Source organism: Cucurbita moschata, unplaced genomic scaffold (genome assembly GCF_002738365.1).
Source record: "Cucurbita moschata cultivar Rifu unplaced genomic scaffold, Cmos_1.0 Cmo_Scf00015, whole genome shotgun sequence".
In the NCBI taxonomy this organism is placed as follows: Eukaryota; Viridiplantae; Streptophyta; class Magnoliopsida; order Cucurbitales; family Cucurbitaceae; genus Cucurbita; species Cucurbita moschata.
In genome coordinates, this window is record NW_019268531.1 from 1,898,369 (window position 1) to 1,914,626 (window position 16,258).

The 16,258-nt window shown below is 39.4% G+C and overlaps 3 protein-coding genes across 4 annotated transcripts; 2 read left to right on the top strand and 1 right to left on the bottom strand.

Annotated features, from left to right (window-relative positions):
* The first annotated feature begins 758 nt into the window (after nt 1-758).
* Nucleotides 759-4,590, top strand: LOC111453152 (probable LRR receptor-like serine/threonine-protein kinase At4g36180). The gene has a single exon (XM_023094124.1). The coding sequence runs from the start codon at nt 1,069-1,071 to the stop codon at nt 4,474-4,476; it is 3,408 nt and encodes a 1,135-aa protein (XP_022949892.1). The 5' UTR covers nt 759-1,068; the 3' UTR covers nt 4,477-4,590.
* Nucleotides 4,591-9,374: 4,784 nt separating this feature from the next.
* On the top strand, nt 9,375-11,789 carry LOC111453573 (NAC domain-containing protein 37-like). 2 transcript variants are annotated; one of them, XM_023094710.1, is made up of 4 exons: nt 9,375-9,445; nt 10,059-10,259; nt 10,346-10,617; nt 11,103-11,789. In XM_023094710.1, exons 2-4 carry the CDS (start codon nt 10,091-10,093, stop codon nt 11,706-11,708), a joined length of 1,047 nt encoding a protein of 348 aa, XP_022950478.1. In that variant the 5' UTR covers nt 9,375-9,445; nt 10,059-10,090; the 3' UTR covers nt 11,709-11,789. The 2 variants fall into 2 exon arrangements, with proteins under 2 accessions (XP_022950478.1, XP_022950479.1); XM_023094711.1 differs by having other exon boundaries at nt 9,395-9,445; nt 10,073-10,259.
* A 2,864-nt stretch (nt 11,790-14,653) lies between these two features.
* LOC111453744 (histone H1) lies at nt 14,654-15,696 on the bottom strand. Its single transcript, XM_023094965.1, has 2 exons — nt 15,435-15,696; nt 14,654-15,236 (listed from the first exon to the last, which is right to left on the bottom strand). Exons 1-2 carry the CDS (start codon nt 15,612-15,614, stop codon nt 14,802-14,804), a joined length of 615 nt encoding a protein of 204 aa, XP_022950733.1. The 5' UTR covers nt 15,615-15,696; the 3' UTR covers nt 14,654-14,801.
* Between the last annotated feature and the right edge of the window lie 562 nt (nt 15,697-16,258).

The window sequence follows — 16,258 nt, forward strand, 5'->3', positions numbered from 1 at the left end:
TTTTTTTTTTTTTTTTTTTTTTTTTTTTTTTTTTTTTTTTTTTTTTTTTTTTTTTTAGTTATTATCCGTCTGGAAATGAATATTGTTGTTATTGATAGTGAGATTACATTTTTAGCCTTTTTATATCAACCAAAAAAATATGGAATAATAAAATTAAAGGCATACATCTTATAATATAATATTAGGGCGAAAATGTCCATACAACCAAATGATTCATTCATTCACTCACTCATCAACATCATTATCCTTTTCTATTTTTAATGCAAAAAGATTGTCCAATAAATAATTTATTACGATGTATACTTGTCGGGCTTCCTAATTAATTTTATGTATCTTGTTTGCCTTTAGTCTCACTTTTTTAAAACGCTTTTGTTAGAAAGAAGTTTCCACACTCTTATAAATAATGTTTCGTTTATCTCTCAAAACGATGTGAAATCTCATAATTTACGTCACTTGAAAAAAGGTACTTCCTACGAGAGTGTGGAAACCTCTCCCTGTCATATTTATAAATCGCGAGGCTAACGACGATATAAACAGAAACAAACAATATCTACTTGCAGTGAAGTTGAGCATATCTAAAATAAATATTGATAGTATTAATTTTTCTAATTTTTAGTAACACTTTAATATATATAAACTTAGGGTATGATAAGTTTTATTATTATTGTTATAATAAATATGAAAGAAAATAATTGATAAGAGGGAGGGAAAATAAAAGAGAGGGCGTAATAATGATGGGAGAAAACGCAGGATCACATGAGAAGAGACTAAAACGTGAGGCCCAGCCCATCTCCATCTCCATCTCCATCAATATTCCCCCTTTTCCCCTTCTTCCTCTCCCATTTTCATCAAGCCAACACCCTCTGCTGCCTCCTCTGCCTCCTCTGCTTCCTCTGCCTCCTCTGCCTCTGCGTCTCTTCGCTGAATCTCCCTGTTCCTTTTTTGTGTGTCACTGTTCCTTCTCTGGGTCCCTTCAACGTCTCTCTCTTTCATTCGCTATGATTTTTTTAGTCATGGTTCTTCATTCCTTGTGTTAGGCTTGGTGGGTTTCAGTTTTTCTTCTTAGCCATGGAGCTTCCTCTGTTATTCTTGGCGCTGCTGCTCCTCTGCGGTGGTCTTTTTTCCTCCTCTGCCGACACTAGCCCCCGAAGTTTGCCGGAGATTCAGGCATTGATGTCCTTTAAACTTAATTTACATGACCCTCTTGGTGCATTGACTGCTTGGGATTCTTCCACCCCATTGGCGCCCTGTGACTGGCGGGGTATTGTTTGTACCAACAATCGAGTCACTGAACTCCGTTTGCCTCGTCTTCAACTCTCTGGTCGATTGACCGATCAGTTGCCCAACTTGCCCATGTTGCGGAAGCTGAGTATCCGTTCCAATTTCTTCAATGGTACGATTCCGTCTTCTTTGTCCAAATGTCTGTTTCTGCGTTCCGTTTTCTTGCAGTACAATTCCTTTTCCGGTGGCATTCCGGCGGAGTTTGGGAATATGAGTAATCTCCGTATTCTCAACGTGGCGGAGAATCACCTCTCCGGTGTCATCCCCGGCGACCTTCCGAGTAGCCTTAGGTATCTCGATCTTTCGTCGAACGCATTTTCCGGTCAGATTCCAAGGAGCATTATGAACATGACGCAGCTTCAAGTCGTTAATCTCTCTTTCAACATGTTCGGCGGGGAGATTCCGGCGAGCTTTGGTGAGCTTCAAGAGCTTAAACATCTCTGGCTCGACCACAATGTTTTAGAAGGGACGTTGCCTTCGGCTCTTGCGAATTGTTTTTCGCTCGTTCATTTGAGCGTTGAAGGGAATGCACTCCAAGGCGTAATCCCCGCCGCCATTGGAGCTCTTCCGAATCTTCAAGTTATTTCACTCTCGCATAATAGTCTCTCTGGCTCAGTTCCTTACTCCATGTTTTGCAATGTCTCGACGCATCCGCCGTCGCTTCGGATCGTTCAACTTGGATTTAATGGGTTCACGGACATTGTCAAATCTCAGACAGCAACGTGTTTTAGTGCTCTACAGGTCCTCGATATCCAACACAATCAGATAAGGGGAGAGTTCCCTTCGTGGTTAACGGGCGTTTCCACTCTGACACTCTTGGATTTTTCCGTCAATCACTTCTCCGGCCAGATTCCGCCTGGGATTGGGAATCTTTCGGGACTGCAAGAGCTCAGATTAGCGAATAACTCGTTTCACGGCGCCATTCCGTCTGAAATCAAGAACTTCGCCTCGATTTCTGTCATTGATTTTGAAAGGAATCGCTTAACCGGAGAGATTCCGCCGTTTTTGGGCTATGTGAGAGATTTGAAACAGTTGTCTCTCGGAGGAAATCGTTTTTCCGGCACTGTTCCGGCCAGTTTGGGAAATCTCTTGGCGCTTGAAATCTTGAATTTAGAGGACAACGGCTTGAACGGAACCATTCCGCTGGAGCTAATGGGGCTTGGGAATTTAACAGCAATGGAACTCGGTGGGAACGAGTTTTCCGGTGAGGTTCCAACCGGCGTTGGGAATCTCAGTCGTCTTGAGATTTTGAATCTCAGTGCCAACAGTCTTTCCGGGATGCTTCCGTCCAGTCTTGGCAATCTCTTCAAATTAACCACTCTGGACTTGAGCAAACAGAATATTTCCGGGGAGTTGCCATTTGAGCTATCTGGTTTGCCTAATTTACAGGTCATTGCATTACAAGAAAACAAGCTATCTGGTAATGTTCCTGAAGGATTCAGTAGCTTAATGGGTTTGCGCTACTTGAATCTAAGCTCAAACAGATTTTCCGGTCAAATCCCTTCAAATTATGGGTTTCTTCGATCACTTGTTTCTCTGTCATTATCAGACAATCACATTTCCGGCTCGATCCCTTCCGAGCTGGGTAACTGCTCTGATCTACAAATTTTGGAGGTCCATTCAAATGCTCTTTCAGGCCATATTCCGGCCGATCTGTCTCGTTTATCTCATCTGTTAGAGCTGGACTTGGGCAGGAATAAATTGATGGGTGAAATCCCAGTGGCGATCTCAAGTTGCTCGTCTTTAGAATCTCTCCATCTGAACTCGAATCATCTTTCGGGTAGCATACCGGAGTCGTTGTCGAAGCTCTCGAACTTAACCTCGCTCGACCTCTCATCCAACAATTTAAGTGGTGTAATCCCTGCTAATCTTAGCTCCATTACCGGATTGGCAAGCTTAAACGTATCGAGTAATGGTCTAGAAGGCGAAATTCCACCCTCTTTAGGCTCTAGATTCAACAGTTCATCTGTGTTTGCTAACAATTCTGATTTATGTGGGAAACCATTGGCTCGGAATTGTAAGGATACAGAGAAAAAGGATAGAATGAAGAGATTGATACTCTTCATTGCAGTGGCCGCCAGTGGAGCTTGCCTCTTGACTTTGTGTTGCTGCTTTTACATTTTCAGCTTGTTGAGATGGCGGAAGAGGCTCAAAGAGAAGGCGTCTGGAGAGAAGAAAACAAGCCCAGCAAGGGTTAGCTCTGCGGCAAGTGGTGGGCGTGGAAGCTCAGAAAATGGAGGGCCAAAGCTTGTAATGTTCAACAACAAGATTACCTTGGCGGAAACAATCGAAGCAACAAGGCAATTCGATGAAGAAAATGTTCTAAGCAGAACCCGTTATGGGTTGGTTTTCAAGGCTTGCTACAATGATGGCATGGTGCTCTCAATCCGCCGCCTCTCAAATGGATCATTGGACGAAAACATGTTCAGAAAAGAAGCTGAATCATTGGGAAAAGTTAGGCACCGCAATCTCACTGTTCTTCGTGGCTACTATGCTGGCCCACCTGATATGCGGCTGTTAGTATATGACTACATGCCTAATGGAAACCTTGCCACTCTCCTTCAGGAAGCATCTCACCAAGATGGTCATGTTCTGAATTGGCCAATGCGGCATCTCATTGCTCTTGGAATCGCCCGTGGCTTAGCCTTTCTCCATTCATCATCCATTATCCATGGAGATGTTAAACCACAAAGTGTTCTATTCGACGCCGATTTCGAAGCTCATTTGTCCGATTTCGGGCTCGATCGATTAACTCTCACGGCCTCTACCGAAGCATCCACATCTACCTTAGTAGGCACATTGGGCTACATTGCCCCGGAGGCAGTGTTGACAGGGGAGGCCACCAAGGAATCTGATGTCTACAGCTTTGGCATTGTGTTACTCGAGATTTTAACAGGGAAGAAACCAGTGATGTTCACAGAAGATGAAGACATTGTGAAGTGGGTAAAAAAGCAATTGCAGAGAGGCCAAATTACTGAGCTTTTAGAACCAGGATTGCTTGAGCTGGATCCGGAGTCATCAGAATGGGAGGAGTTCTTACTAGGTGTAAAAGTTGGATTGCTTTGCACTGCACCCGATCCCCGTGATCGGCCAACCATGTCGGATATCGTTTTCATGCTCGAAGGTTGTCGAGTCGGACCCGATATCCCGTCCTCCGCCGATCCCACCTCCCAACTCTCGCCGCCGAACCCATAAACCAAATCAACCCATTCATCATCACTTAGGAAATTTTTAACCGCAACTGATTTGAATGTAATTTCTCTTTTTTAATTCTCCCCCTTGCTGTTAAAATGTCATTTTATCCGTTCTTTTTTGGGGCTTTCATCATTGTGTTCTTACGGAGAAAAGTGGATAGCCGATAGCCTGTGGAGAACTATCTTAAACCAAAAACAAACTGTCAACGGTTAGGGACGAAGGCCGATGTCTTTAGTTTTTTTTTGTGTGTTGGGGGACTAAAAGTGTCCTTTTTACTCAAAAACACGACAAAAGCAAAGCAGGTCCGGGTTTGGTTCTGTGTCTGTGTTTGGTCACGTGGTTCCCAGAGGCGTCCATGTAGCCGTTAATGTATTGGTTTCTGATCTGTAGTAGTGTGTGAGTTTGAAGGCGATGAAGGTGGCAAATCACGACGGCAGCAACCCCCAAAGGTTTGATTTTTAATGCACCTCGCAGACCACCCAATTCAACGCATCCACTTTTCTCGCTATCCAATTGGTATCCTTTCGGCTCTTTTCAAAATTGTAATCTTTTTAGCCCTTTTGAGTAGCTTTCTTTTTGGGTACAGCCTGTCTGAATCTAATCTACAGTTTTCAGTAAAACATCGTGGCCTCGTGGGTGGGTACTCTTACTCGTTCTGACCCTATATTTAATTGCTCATTCATACCCTTTTCGGTTTTTTTTTTAATTGCTTCAATAATTTTTCTGCCCAATAAGTTAAAAACATCAGTATAAAACGCATCATGTTGGAATTTGGTTTTGTATTTTTTTTAAATGTTTTGGGCGTATGAGTCCAAGCTGGAAGCAGTGACCGTTGAGTGTTCCTGGTTTAAATATGCCATTTATTTGTGACTTTAAGTTTTCCATAAAATTTGTTTCTAAATAATACCGTTGTTTTTTTTTTATTTTATATTAAAATACAAAACCTGTCGAAAGTACAATAATTTTGTTGTTAGTCCTTGTTGGTCGTCCAATGAAAATAATTCAAATGTCATTCGATTCAGCTGTTATTCTCTATTGTGTTTTTCCCTTCTAAGAATAGTTATTTTCTTGTTCTAATACTAAAATTCGATCTAAGGTAAATATTAAATATACCATCATATAGTGGGTGAAGTCACATTTGAACTAATGATGATTTAATACTGTGAATATCAAGTCGAAGTCATTTGAAGTTCTTAATGAGTGGAATTGAAGATCAAGACCGATGTTTTATAGTAGTTATGTAGTGTTTTACGTTTGCATAAGAGATGGTCTATGTTGAGGGTTAGCATGAGTGAGACTCCATGTTGAGTAGACATGGTAGGAGGCATAACCAATCACATCATTCTTATTCGAGTTCTTGGTATTTCATTTTTTTTATTAGTTTAATACATGCAAAAGGTGGCAGATTGAATTATCAATCTTTGAAATAGTAATTAAAGTTTGACAAATTGCGCTCAATTGGTACAGTGCAGCTTAGAACTCAATTAAATTAGTCTAACTAACCTAAGATAACCTAATAAGGTCATATCAAACCGACCCTAATCTTGTTTCAACCTAATGTGTGCCCCTAAAAACCTTAGATACACTAGAAAATTGAGATGCTTACAATACGCCAATTCTTGCTGAACATCTATAAATCCTACTTTGTGTATGCCAAACACGTTTTTTTTTACTGTCTCGACGTTTAATCCAATATAAGACTTTTGTAAGTCGAGAAAGTGGATTCATACAAACACCTTTCTCTTCCCAATGACTCTATTTTCTTAGTCGGTGTGAATCCATTTACGTTAGATCCGTGTATCAACACATATAATTAAATACCGAAGTATTTTTCAATTGAATTAAGCTTATCTTGTGCATAGACTTGTTGTAAAATAATATAGTTTACTAGACAGGCAAAAAAAAAAAAGCAAATCCATTTATATATTAACTTATTTTAAAATTAGTAAAATAAGAATACTAAGGTCCCACCAAGAGATTCCCTAAATCTTTGATCACAGACCCTTTTTCTGACTAGGTGTTCAGTGTACTACGCGCCCATTCATACTAAGCCGGCAACATGTGGGCTCGACCAATCTTGTTTGGGCCTCAGCTCATTTATAATGGGCTTCGCTCGTGCCTATCCAAATGGGCTACTCATACTACTAAAGCCCACCGTGACCATAAAGATAAGCCCAGTTAAAATTGAATGTGTATTATTCTGTAATTAACCATTTATACAAGGACTGTTTAGCAAATGTATTCTTTTTTTTGAGAATTGACTGGTGGGGTTAGAATTTGGTTAGTTGGTCTACATCACATTATTAAAAGACTACATCTAATAATCTTGATTATGCCTATGTAGCTATGATTAAATCCAATTAATCTAACAAATTATACTTTCTGAGGTAAATGAATAAGACCCAAAAATATTCCAAATTGCATTATTAATGTTTAACGTATGTTTGCCAACATGTTTAAACCATTTTGATTAATCATCACTCCCACAAGAATCAAATGAGAGAATGATATGATATTATCCACGTATAACTTTTCATGGCTTTATTTTTTATTTTTTTCTCGCGTATCAATGGAGATATATTCCTAACTTAAAAATTATTGATCCGACACGAGACTATTATTTATTCTATCTTTTTGTTCATTGACAAGAATTTCGGAGAAAAATGGAATTTTTGGTGGGAACCCATTTAGGTGGGGGGCGGGTTAATGATGCGGTCCGCCGCATGATTGGATCCGCAGCCGACCACGACCACCACCGTCCTGCGTGGGCAAACGCAATCTATAACACCGGATGCACCACTCCCTCACGGCTGAGGTGGGCGGCGTTTCGACTAATTCAGGTCACTTTCTTAAAGGCGGCGGCCGAGTGAACCAAACATTAATCGTTTTAGTGCTCCGACCAGCATGCCCATAGCCGACACTTGATAAAATCCTTGTCTTCATAGCTAATGACGTTGATACCTTATCATTATCTATAATCAGATCATGAAACGACATGTCGGAGATTCCCCACTGCCCTTCTTTCTTCAACCCACGCAAAGGACCACTGCCCTTAATTCAACCCTATTCTTCCCTTATTCAAATTAATTCTATTATTTTTCCAATCCATATAATAATGTTTTCAATTAATTATACTTTATAATTAAATCTCTTTCTTAAAAATACATACTATAAATTTAATTAAATTGGCCCTAAAATAAAACCACTCCCTAATTTACTCGATATATATTTTCAAAATTCTTTTTCGTTTCCTTTGTTTATGTGCTACGTAAAGGAAAAGAAATACCACCAACCACTGAATGACACGTGGCCATGTTTTTTGTACTTTTCTCTTTCCTTTCTGGACAACAGTTTCTTTCTTCTCCAAAGTAGTTGTCGAGAAATCATTTGCTGACCGGAATTCAACCTCTCCACCTAATTTACGAAAATGCCCCCAACGGCATCCCAGTCACCACTGCTTTATACCCTACCTCCTTAACCGTTCGAGTCCATAAAGGCCATGTCAGTTAGAGACGCCACGAGTCAGTGTCCAGCGTGGGAGGTCGGCTTTTGGCGGCATTACGTGGCATCGCATTTATTCTGCCAGCATGGTTGATGTGTGTGCTTAAACTTATTTTCTCTCATTTTCGTGGATGAATATTATTAATTCTTTTTTGTGTATATTTAAATTGATTGACCCGTACAAAATGGTATTTTTATCTAAATTCTGGAAAAATAAAAAATATATTTTAAAAAATATGATGTGTACTTCTTTAACTCTAATCATCACAGGATATTTATATATAGAGTTATTGGTTTAGTTCACGTGTTTCTGAAATTTATCTGAGCTTTTTTTCCTGAAAAAAGGCTTCTTTTTTCTTATTTTTAAAGGTTGTTTGGAAAAATATTTTATTTTTATGTTTTTCTAATATAAAATAAAATTCAAAAACAAATTTTCACTTAATAACAAGAATCAAGCACGAACTAAAATGCTCAGCTTTATGTTCCACTCTAATTATGATGCATAACAACTTAAACCCACCATAACCCCAACTTAAACCCACCTTAACCCCAAGATATTGTTTTAGGTCGGTTGCTTGCTTCACAATTTTAAAACACGTTTACTATGGAAAGATTTCCACATTCTTATAAAAAAATGTTTCGTTTACCTCTTCAATCCACCCCCTTGTGACCGTGTGTCCTTTCTGACACGTTGCTCGGTGTCTGACTTTAATACCATATATTACAACTCAAACCCATCGCTGGTAGATATTGTCCACTCTATCCCATTACATATAACCATCGGCCTTACAGTTTTAAAGCACATCTACTAAAGAGAGATTTCTACACCTTTATAAAAAAAAATGTTTCGTTTTCCTCTCCAATCGACGTAGGATGTTACATGTTATGATCGCATATCATAGCCCAATAGTAGACTTTTAACCATTTGAAAAAGTTCGTTTTAAAAGTAAAGTCAAGAGCATTTTAGACAATTGACAGAATTATCTAATGAAAACCCTGAGAGAGAGAGAGTTAAGTGATGTATATGTAGTGACTTTAAATTTTTTTTAAGTATTTCTTAATCATTATATCTTTATAATCGACTTAATTATGGATGTGATATTATTCAAATATCTCTTATTTATCCGTATGTCACGAAAAGACGCCCTATATCTTAAAAGGCAATAGTAATAATAAAAAGTTACTTAAGGGTTGGCCTTCCATTCACATTTTACCAGCAGAAAGAAAAGTGGAGTAAAACTGTAAAAAATGGAAAGAGAGAGAATGAAAGACGTCATGGAAGTAGGGACAGGCATGAACCCATGCGCAAGACACTGACCCTACACAGTACCCAAAACCCTTCTTTTATATCCCTTTCATTCCCCATTTCCCCCCTACACACTACCTTCAATTACAATTCCTCCTCCTCCTCCTCCTCCTCCCTCCGCCGCCACCTCCGCCGCCGCTGGCTGTACTAGTTTCCTCCCAGGTACATACCAACCCCATCCGTGTATAAATTTTTAACATTTAGCCTTCGGAGAGCATTTTGTAGTTGAAATTATGGGAAAGTTAAGGTTGGCATTTTGGAGGGGTGGTGATGGGAGGACGTGGCTTCAAAATCCTCGACAACCAGACAAAAACCCCTCTGAATCAGACTCAAAAACCCAGTTGGGAGAAGCGCGTGCTAATCTGTGATAACTAATCACGTCATCCTTAGTTATGATTCCAAGCATTTAGCAAGGCAGGACAGCATGATTAACCCCAAACCAACACCCCCATAGTTGTCCGAATTCCTTCAACCACCTCCATTTTTTCCTCCCAAAAAAAACATTCCCTTTCCCTCATCATTTCTTCATCCACTTTTTTCACCACAAATAATCATTATCTCTCATTTAATGCCTTTTGTTTATTACACACGCGGTTCATTCTCCCCTCACAGATCAACTCATCATTATCTATCATTCCACGTGCCACCATTTCATTCGCCAATTTCCATCAACCCCTACATATATATAAACACTTATATATCTATACATTCAATTTCCATTATGAGAGGATTAATGTTTTTTTTTCTTCTTTTTGTGGGGATGAATTTGATGTAGTAATTCACATATAGAGAGAAACATTAGTGGTCATGATGGAGTCTATGGAGTCATCGTGTGTTCCACCGGGGTTTCGGTTTCATCCGACCGACGAAGAGCTCGTCGGTTATTATCTAAGGAAGAAGGTAGCTTCACAGAAGATTGATCTTGATGTCATTAAAGATATCGATCTTTATCGGATCGAGCCATGGGATCTTCAAGGTAACATTTATTTTTAGGGTTTTTAAACAAACCCTAGATCTCTTTGTTTGTAATGGGCTGATGAGAATTGTGTTTGTGATGGGCAGAGAAATGTTGGATTGGGTATGAAGAGCAAAATGAATGGTACTTCTTTAGTCATAAGGACAAGAAATATCCGACCGGGACGAGGACGAATAGGGCTACGTTGGCCGGGTTCTGGAAGGCCACTGGAAGAGACAAGGCTGTTTATGATAAGAATAAACTCATGGGTATGAGAAAAACCCTCGTCTTCTATCGTGGGCGAGCCCCGAACGGCCAAAAGACTGATTGGATCATGCACGAGTACAGATTAGAATCGGACGAGAATAGCCCTCCCCAGGCAAGATCTTCACTTTGAGTAATAAGATTAATAATTTTTGATGCATACAATTACAATCATGATGTTCATATAAGTGTAAAATGTAAAAACAAAAAGAAAGTTTAGTCTTTTTGAACATCATTTTGACTTTATACAGACAATATGATCAATATGTCAAATGAAGAACTTGAGGTCAAAGACTAATACTTACAAATACATATAATTTCTTCAATGCCCTTTTAATCCATCCTGTTTGTCAATAAAAGACACTTTCTTCCAATCACTTTTCCTTGTTTTATCATTCATCTTCTGACTTTTTTGTAATTTCACAACTTTACCAAACACCCATAAAGAGCCGTCCCCGCCCAAGTTCACTGTAGCACCACATATTGTCCTTTTTGAGCTTTTTCTTCTGGACTTTCTTTCAAAGTTTTAAAATGTATCTGCTAGGGAGAGGTTTCTACACATTTATAAACAATGTTTCTTATTTCGTTGAGTTTGTTCAGGAAGAAGGGTGGGTGGTATGTAGGGCATTCAAGAAGCGAACAACGGGACAATCAAAGACGGCAGTCGAGCAATGGGATTCGAGCTATTTCTACGATGAACCAATCAGAGTCAACTCGGCAATCGATCCGCTTGAGTTCATCTCAAGGCAGCCACTGCCACAGGGATTGTTAGAGCATAATAATATCATGTGTAAGCAGGAGATGGAAGCTGAGAATGTGAAGCTCCTACAATATAATGATCCATTTGTACAGCTTCCACAGCTTGAGAGCCCATCTCTTCCATTGGTGAAGAGATCAAGCTCCATTTCTTTGCTGTCAGATTGTTATGAAGAAGAACATCAACCAACCAAAAGAAGGAACAACAACAACAACACCATGTCAAAGGTGACGGATTGGAGGGCACTGGACAAGTTTGTGGCTTCCCAATTGAGCCAAGATGAGGCATTTGAAGGAGAAAGAGATTCAAGGTTTGAAGCACAAAATAATAGTCACAATCATAATTCAGTAGACATGGCCATATTATTGATGCAAAATAGAGTAGATGATGAAGAGAACTTGTATAAAGGGTTCTTAAGTTCAAACTTGGAGTCAAATATGTATTATTAGATGAGGGTTATTATGGATCTTGGGATCATATCTCTATAATCTATTTTTGTATGATATGAATGAGTGAACCACGTTAGCAGATATTGTCTTCTTTAGACTTTTCTTTTCGAACTTCCCCTCAATAAATGTGTCTACTATGGAGAGATTTCTATGCCCGTGTAGAAAAATCTTTCGTTTGGGATTTCATAATCCACCAATTTTAGGATCTAGGGTTCTTTCTGGCACAATGCTCGATGTGCACCTCCTTCAGAGCCTAGCGTTTTCACTGACACACCACTCAGTGTCCACCTCCCTTCGATGCTCAGCGTCTTCCTTGGTCCACCGCCTAATGTCTAGCGTTTATTACTTGTTTACATGAACTTACATTATATGAGAGAGAGGGAGAGGTAGTTGGTGGGTGAGTGCATGGTTTTGTGTGTCTGAAAAAGAAAGCAAGACAAGTTTGAAGTTTGAGGTGTGCAGTTTGTGTCGGAGGGCGGTTCCTGAATGGACAAAAACGCATGACTTACGTTGTCTTTTTACAGTCTTTTCAGTGGGCTCAATGGTCCTCTCTCCTTCCCTTTTGGCTTATTTGTTGGAAAGAGGGATAGTGAAAGAGATAGGAATAGATGAGAATAGATAGAAGCTGCAGTGCTTTATTAATGTCTACTGACTTGATCCCTAGATGGTTACACAATTCAGTATTTATACCTAATACACTGGACCAGAAATAGTAAATCATGCAAATCTAGATAAATTTAAATCTACTAACAATCTCCTAAAAATCTCCTAAAATCTTGGTAGTTTGAATATTTGAATCATATCTCAACTACTTCAAATCATATCTTCATTTTGAATACTTTGAATCATATCTCAACATTATTCTCCCCTCCCCTTTCACCATCCACTTACGCTCTTAGCATTCTTCACAAGTACGGTTGGATGATGAAAGTCCCACATTGATTAATTTAGGGAATGATCATGGGTTTATAAGTGAGAAATACTAGCTCCATTGGTACGAGGCCTTTTGGGGAAGCCCAAAGCAAAGTCATGAGAGCTTATGCTCAAAGTGAACAATATCATTCCATTGTGGAGAGTCGTGTTCGTCTAACAAGCACAACGTACGAATCCCATCCAAACAACATAATCTAAATCTGAATATAAACCATCCTCAACATAGTATAACAGTCAGGGAATGAATTGTGGGTTAGCAGAGATGACTTTGAAAGCAAATAAAAAGGATTGTGGGTTAGCAGAGATGACTTTGAAAGCAAATAAAAAGGCTAGAATTGTGTACAAACTGGTGTCTGCAAATGAAAAGCCGAAGGAAACAAGAAAGCAAAACAAGCAATGAGTGTAAAAGTTGACAAAAACGACAGGTCTAGGAGAATGTTTTTGAAGTACAATAATTGGTTGATGCCACTTTCACGATCATGTTTGTCAAAGCTTTGTTGTTTGTGGTTGTGTGTTGGATGTTCTGATCATACTTGTCCAGGACGTGTTGTCCATTGTCCCGTGCTCATTTCAAACCTCTCTTACATGCTTTCATGTTAAATAGTCATTTACTACTCTTGTTGTGTCAATACCCGGATATGGTCAACAAAATCATGTCTAAAATGTACTATAGTGAGATGTGTTTAAATCTCGTAAAGGCAGATGTAGTAGGGGTTGCAAACCGGACGGCACAACTTGGTTTTGGAAGATATGACATTCAAAGTTGTAGAGCTGGTCATCTTTCATATCGAGCCATTGAAGCACCGCACAGGCTATAATCGGACAATTCCGAAGAAATGGTAAAATATGAGTCAAAGTTCTCCCGAATAGTTGTAAACTCTTCTTACTTGAGTTATATGGTATCAAAGTTGTGGTTGTTAGTTACTCTTAGTTTATAACACTGATTTCTTTCAAATTGCTTTAAATGCATTTTCTCGCTCAAGTGTTCTAAAACATGTCTTTCAAACGTGACCTGAGACTCAATCATACGTCAAGGTTGTCCGCAAAGCTTGACTTCCATATGGTTGGCTTGTTCACCAAGTACCACACAGTCATTATCCTGCTACCACACGAGTATGACTGTGACATCATACAATCCCACATTTCCGACTGCCTCACCCCATTCTTTCTTACCACAAGCATTCTTATTTTTACTCGAATTCACACCACAAATATTTGTCTCCCATTTATCACCGCTCTATTATTATTATTTCTCGTTTTTTTTTAAGGATTAAATTTTGTTTACGCTAATTTTTTTTAAAAAATACTTTTGATCTATGGTTGGTTCCAATTTTACCTTTCGGGAAAAAAAAAATAATAAATAAATAATTGTGAAGCACGGGTTTATGGGGACAAAAGCATACGAAAATGGGCCGTCCTACCAAACTCGAGGCCCAAATAAGATTGATCTTCTCATTTCTTTTAATTAATTTTTTCAAATTCTTGTAGCATTTAATAAAACATCAAATTAGGTATGAAATTAAAACTTAAATTAAATGGGTTATTAAAAAGTCAAAAATTGAGAAATTTATGATGAATTAATTGGCAAAAATCGAAGTAAAAATTCCAAGATGAGATTGATATTGTGGTATAACTCTGACAAATTCATTGAAATTACGCTATTTTTGGGCTTATTTCCTAATCCTTGCAATTTTATCAATTAAAATATGTTTAATTATTCAAAGATATCATAAAAGACTCGGGATTAAAGAAAAAAAATCCTAAATCAGGAGGGAGAAAATCAAAACCACAGGCCACGGATGGGATTGATTCAAATCAAACGACGCGACGCACAATGATGTAAATCTGTGGGTTTCCATTGAGATTCTTCCCTCTGATTCATCCCCAATCCTGAGCCATGTGTCTCGAATCGAAAGGCTGAGATTCAACCAGTTCTTTGACGGCGATCTGTGTGAATCGTAAGAGAAACATCCAGAAGCGAATGTCTGTTTCTTCTATTTCAGTTTATTGAATTTCTGAACAAGAAAGGATTTATTTCCATTGCAGTTGAAGCAAAGACTACAAGATCATAGAACCAAGAATTTACAAACTACATGATCGTAATTCGGAGGCAAGATATTCACAAGAGAGAAATCGAAGACAAGTTGTTCGATTCTACGTTTACGCAACCGCTTTCTTAGCCCTCTTAGCAGCAGGGGACCTAATTGATTTCGGCTGCTTTGGCTTCGCCGGAGTAGTTCTTTTCGGTTTCTTTGCAACAACCTTCTTCATCGCCTTCGCCGCCTTACTTGCGGCCTCGTCCTTCCTCTTCCCTGCAGTAGCTCTAGTAGTTCTTGCCTGTTTTGTTTTCTTCTCTGCATTCGCTTTTGCGACCTTCGAAGCCTTCTTGTCTTTCTTTCCCGCTTCGGATAGCTCATACGAAGCCTTGATCTTCCTTAACTTTCCTTTAGCGGTCGAATTCTTCAATTGTAGCGCCAAGATTTTCCTGAAATTTGCTGGAAGAACTTCCTTGTGTTTCTCCTCCATGTATTTGGCTATGGCGTACGGACTCGATCCATTCTTCTCGTTGAGCGATGTGATTGCTTCCATGATCATCTGCAAAATCAACAAAATCACATCGAATACATCGCAATTCATCAGAATAAAGACTCGATTCAATCAAGATCAACAGAATCAAACTCGTCACGCTATAATCAAAAGATCCAACAGAATCAAACTCGTCGCGCTATAATCAAAACATCAACAGAATCAAACTCGTCACGCTATAACCAAAACATCAACGGACTAAATTACCTGAAAGTACGGTGGATGTGAAGCCACCTTAGACTGCCTAGGCTTCTTCTCCCTCGGAGTCCTGGATTTCTTCTCCTCCACCGGCTTCTCGGCCTCCTTCGTCTCCTCCGCAGACGGAACCTCCACAGAAGGAGCATCCTCCGCCGGAACTTTCACTTCAGCCTCCCCAGTCGACGACATGATCAAAATTTCCACAAATTACAGAACGAGAACCAAACGCTTAACGAATATGCTCGAGACGAATTAATACACCGAGGAATTTATAGGGGAAGAAGAATCTGGATGTGGAGGGAAGTACGAACTCTGATTGGCCAGTTCAAGTGGACATGGATAGCCAAGTTGTAGAAAAAAATTGATCTGGAGCGCACACGTGGAGGAAAACGGGTCGTTATTACGAGATCGAAATCCTGAAAGGAGACGGTGATTTGGATAAATACAAACCGGGGTTTGTTTTTTGCTTGCATTTTCATGCACATAGACATGATGAGAGGTTGTGTTTTCTGTGTTAATTTTAAGTGCCAATTAAATGGAATTTGCTTTCGTTAATTCTCAGCCATTTTCAACAAATTGAAGGAAAAAAAGTTGGAGATTCAAACGATGGATCCGTCACGGAAAATGGTTCACAAATGGAACACGAGCAAATTGGCTAGGTGAGATCTCACAACTCACTCTCTTGGAGACTCAACCACCTTGTGCTCTTACTGTCCATGAATGTGGAATCTCACAATCCACCTTTTTAGAGGCCCAAGATCCTCGTGTCTTTGCTGCCGACCGATGTAGGATCTCACAATCTACCTACTTTGGAGGCCCAACGTACTTGCGTC